This window comes from Ananas comosus, linkage group 8, assembly GCF_001540865.1.
Source record: "Ananas comosus cultivar F153 linkage group 8, ASM154086v1, whole genome shotgun sequence".
Lineage (NCBI taxonomy): Eukaryota > Viridiplantae > Streptophyta > Magnoliopsida > Poales > Bromeliaceae > Ananas > Ananas comosus.
This window is the reverse complement of record NC_033628.1, coordinates 5,903,809-5,908,801: the sequence shown is the minus strand read 5'-3', so window position 1 is coordinate 5,908,801 and position 4,993 is coordinate 5,903,809. Positions and strand designations below refer to the sequence as shown.

The 4,993-nt window shown below is 39.5% G+C and overlaps 1 protein-coding gene across 1 annotated transcript; it reads right to left on the bottom strand.

The window, feature by feature from the left end:
• Positions 412 to 4,571, bottom strand: LOC109713915 (DNA ligase 1-like). Its single transcript, XM_020238202.1, has 3 exons — positions 4,435 to 4,571; positions 1,405 to 1,726; positions 412 to 1,310 (listed from the first exon to the last, which is right to left on the bottom strand). The coding sequence occupies exons 1-3, from the start codon at positions 4,495 to 4,497 to the stop codon at positions 652 to 654; spliced, it is 1,044 nt and encodes a 347-aa protein (XP_020093791.1). The 5' UTR covers positions 4,498 to 4,571; the 3' UTR covers positions 412 to 651.

Genomic DNA, 4,993 nt, shown 5'->3' with positions numbered 1-4,993 from the left:
TTACTCTCAACCGTAGGACAAACAAATCTAATTAGTTTTCTAGCAGTCCACGAATACTTTCCGGCTAATTCACCGGCCACAGGACATTTGGCTTGCAATCAGTTTTTTTTTTTACCTAAATAACCCACTAAAGCCGTCGGCAGAGAGAGGTTCTGTGAGAAATTTGGACGAAGTGATGATTTAATCACAACAACCAATTCAGTTGCCGCTGGAATTTAATGGTGAGGACTAAAGAAATCGATCCATCAGACAAGCAGCAAAGGAGAAAGCGTTACGATCCATCATCAGACAAGCAGAAAAGGAAAAAGCGTTACAATACGGGCCACATTCGTAACAAACGAAAAGTGCATACATCGTGTTCCAAACTTTGCTGCTCAAATAGTAAAGCCAGGCAAACAAGAGAGGCAAATAAGAAGAAAGTTAAACCACCTACGATCCGCAATTTGGAAGGAGGAGACAAATAAATTGAAATTATATTCACAGCTTTTCCAACTCAACAAATACCAATCTCTTTCCACCGAATCTCTTTCCACCGCACATTACGGAGAGGGAGACGGACAAATTATAAAAAAAGAAAAAAATATCAAAACTTCCCTCCCAACCTCCTCTCTTTCTCTCCCAACTCCATGTAAGGTATAACAGTAGAAGATTTCAATATGGAATTACATACGGCAACTGATAAATCCCGAGTTCAGGCAGATAGCATGCCCGCGGCTGCAGCGACGAGACCATGCCATTCTCACGACTCAAAAGGCCTTCCTCTTTACCAACTCTGTCCTGGTTTTGCGGGTTGGGTTTTGAGGGTCTCGCAGAAGTCGCAAATAGCCACTCCTGATCAACAAGATCTGAATCTTCAAACTGCTCCAGCCGAGGGGGGTTCCAGTTCATAATCAAATCCATAAACTGTCTTTCCTTCTTCTCAATTCGACTGAGCTTCCTCCTGGTATGGGCTCGGCCATCCTCCGATTTGAGGGGGGCGGCTTCGCCACTCCTGCCAGAGAAGCAGGGTTCTTCTTCCTTGCAAGCAGGCTGCGGCTCCTGATCACTTGCCTTACATTGGGGAATGCAGGCAGGTTGCGAGTCATCTTGTTGGTACCCGAAATTCGTCTTATGCTCACTTTGCTCCCTTCTTACACAGGGCTCGAAATCGCCACCTTGTTGCTGGAGCCTGGTCAACTCCAGTTCCCTTTGTTTCAGTACAGCCGCCCGCTCAGGAACCATCAAATTCGCCAAGGGGAAGGTGGCAGCAGGCGGCTCCGTATCTCTCTGTGTATGCTTCGCTGTTGGCAGCTTGATGCGTAGAATAATCCCTTCATTATAAAATTATAAAAGATAAGAGTCAACAAATATGTACAGGAAAGAAATTCAGAAGCACAACTAGATAAATGAAACAAGAGTAACTACCATTATTGTTTGATTGGCTAGGGCCAGGCGATGGAGCGATCTTTCTCCTCTTATTACTGTCCTGAGATCTCTCAGGGGAGTTATCAGCAGCCTGCGTGGCATATGGCAGCTCAAGTTCTTCTGTGAGGCCACTCCTCTCAAGCTGCTCTGCTGAGCTGTTTGGTGTTTTTGTTGTACTCTCCTCATATTTTCTCTTCTTAAGCTCATGTTTTGAACGTTCAGAGTTCTCAAGCTCCTTGAGGGCAGCCTTCTTTTCTTTCTTCTCCCTCTTCTTCTCTTTCCTCCGGTTCTTTTCTTTGGCCTTTTCCTGCTCTTTCAGGAGCTTCAGAGCCACCAAATCAATTGTCAATTCCGGCTTTCAGAATAGACAGGAGGAAGCAAATAACAAGCATGAAGCATTATTCATCACACAACTGCAGGATGAAATCACACCATCCATTTTTCGGACAATGTCGTTAGCACAATGTACAAAGAGAACATGCGGCTTTCCGAGGTATAACAAAAGAGTAAACTCTTTGCTTAGAAACCACTATCCTTTCAACACGTCAACTCCTCTATTAAGATGTGACTCAACTCTACCACAGTACTAAGGGAAAAGTAAAACACCATTCTGAACAACTTAAACAATTAAATGACAGATATTATGTCAAAATTTTATTAGGATCCTTCACGAGATGATACCGTATTTTTTACCATACTAATCTCTACATAAGGCTCATTGTTTGACACCATTCTGGATCTAGGAAAAAGGAATATCAGTAATTCCAGTAAAACCTAGGTCATAAAGGGAGATTTCACCACTTAAAAGGAAAGTTCAACTCCCTGTTAAGTTCTTGGAACTGAAATATCCAAATAAAGAGAGGTCCTCAATTATTTCTATGCACCTGGAGCCACTGATGACATACAAGCCAAAAATTTCACAACAATGGGCAGCTTGTTGGAGAAACCAACAATCAAGTGAAGAAAACACACGCACACAAATAAAACGAGCACAAAAAGCAGCAGAAAGATGTAAAGCTTCACCATGCATAATAAGATAGCTTTATTTTGAAGCCCAAACTTCTTCTCATGAAGAAAATGATCAAACTGGTAAAGAGATAGATTTGTTCAAAACAATACTATGAAAGATAAGTTTCAGGGTAGAAAAATGCAGCATTGGAAAACCAAAACAAACAATGATAAGAAAAGGCATGGTCTTTTAGCTCCTTTTCCTCTGACATTGAATAGGCAAGTAAAACAAGAGGAAATAAAATGAACTAGAAAGAGAACACAAAAAATTCCAACTCTGTATCTCTCACATTTAGAAGCAGTGGATCAACTGACATAACAATGAAAAGCAGCAGGAATACTAAAACATCATACGGACATGAAAAGAAAAATCAAAAAGGGAATCTGCTGGCAGAATAATATGACTAGACTTCTGAACCACATGTCTAAATGTCGCCAAAGGATGGAAGCCAATCTCAATTTATACATGCATTCTTTTCTTTTTCCTTTTAACCTAAATTGCGATGACGAGCAATCCAGATGAAGCAAATATCTAGGTATCTAACATTGAACAATTAGAAAGCCACACACTTCAAAACAAGTTTAATAACAAAGAGAAAGAGCCATACTTCTAGATGTAGAAACCAAAAAACAAAACAGATGGAGAAGTACCAATAATCAAAATATTTTTTATACATCAAAAATCAAAATCAAAATTCAATATAGTAAAATATATTGATTGAAAACCTCAGGAAAAGTTGAACAACCCCTTAATAGCCTATGCAGCAAGCAGGTGGGTGAAAAGAAATTATATGCCAACAACAGGAAAGTGCTAACATCCGCACCAGAATACACTATCAGAAAAACTTCATAGAAAATGGTCACTTATCGCATGCCAGACGAAAATTTTAGATCTTGATTTGACGAGCATGTCATGTAGTCTCAAGAATTACATCCAAAATTATCTCGAAGTAAAACTTGTTAGTGTCAATAACGTAAAATAATTATTATTTTTGTAAAATTAGCTTCCTGAAATACATGGAAATGACAGCAGCACCAATGGTTACTCTTCAATCAGTAGGAAAGAGAAGCCGAAGTTATAATAGAGTTTTCTATGAAATCATTGTAAAGCACCCTACGTGTCTAATACAAAATGTTTAACATCAGAACAAGAAAGTCGCTTGATCCTCCGTAACGATGCGAGAAAAAACTGGTTACTGAGGTATAATCAATCATCCTTAAATTTATTGGCCGTCTACAATAATCAGCAATTGGACATTCACGTTCCACGAGCCAACACAATTTCCCAGCCCGTGATATCAGAATTTAACCAAAATACCCTGGATTCAAAGCACTATCTACTAACCGAACTTCCGCAGACAGCAAACAAAGTAAATATACCTAATTACCATCCAACCCATAATTGGGCTATTACAAGAATGCTAAGCTAGCCCAATTAAGCTTATAAACAACATTTGGGCATATACCTAGCTCTTCCGAGGAAGGTGAAGAGAAAGAGGAAGAGTCAGGAAGGCCAAGAAAAATGTTATTTGCTACTAGAGCATCGCTGAACCTACTCTGATATGCAAGCCCGACAAAATCCACAGAGATTCTCTCAGGCAAAATCAACATGCAAAGAAACCTCTGCAAACCACTACTGAGCAGGCCAGTCTTCAACAGCCGTGCAATCAAAAATACCATTCAAGCCCAGTAACAAGACCTCTAGAAGATAAGGATTTCAGCCACAATCCAAAAACAACAATAACTACTACTAAGGGGCAAGTTAGCAAAGTAGTTGAAAGATGGGGGGAGAAACAACCAACAGCCTCCAGATCTCCAACAAACACCTTTTTAAGTACATCTTCTAATTTCTTTTCTTTTTGCAACATATGTACAGGTATTCCTCAAAATTTTTAGGGTTTTCTTGGTTACATACAACAAGCACACAGATCACAGAGTCCATCCATTAAGCGATCACCCAAAAGGGAGAGTCGAGCAAGAATGCAAGAAATTGATTCGCAACAGCATTAATGCTCAACAAACCTTAATGGATCCGATCTCAGCCTCGTCGTATTTGGGAGGCGGATAGGGGAAGCACCGAGACATAGCCGCGGAGACAAACCCCTCCTTGAAAACTCTGGTAAAACGAGGGAAGCCCAGCTACGGATCGCGGCCCCCCCNTTTTAAAATTGTAAATTTGAGATTTTAAATTCTAAAATACAAATATAAAATATAAAAATTTAAATTTTAATATAAAGAAAGGAATAATATCATTATTTTTTATCTATAACTACCAATTTTAATTTTTATTCCATCTTATATAACCAAATGCTATTTTTTTTTATTCTCAGTAATAATTCAATTTTCATCCAAATGCAAAATTAATCTAATCCCCGCTTATATCTCAATTTATATCCATTCCTGTAATAACCACTTTTTGTTTATTTTTCCGAATCAAACGATAGCTTACTGACCGCAAGTTGGTTGAACACTTATGAACCCAAAACCACCCGCGATCCTCCACGTGTCCTCCTGGTCCACAGGCCACGTGGTGGACCGAATCCACTGAAATGACGAAACCATTTCCTAATAAGAGTCACAA

What these genes read in the sequence shown, in the direction of transcription:
- LOC109713915 (XM_020238202.1), bottom strand. Translation starts at nt 4,497, where the DNA reads ATGTCTCGGTGCTTCCCCTATCCGCCTCCCAAATACGACGAGGCTGAG. An exon ending in CTGAGATCGGATCCATTAAG is followed by an intron (nt 1,727 to 4,434) that starts GTTTGTTGAGCA and finishes GTGGCTCTGAAG; the next exon opens with CTCCTGAAAGAGCAGGAAAA. An exon ending in TAGCCAATCAAACAATAATG is followed by an intron (nt 1,311 to 1,404) that starts GTAGTTACTCTT and finishes TTTATAATGAAG; the next exon opens with GGATTATTCTACGCATCAAG.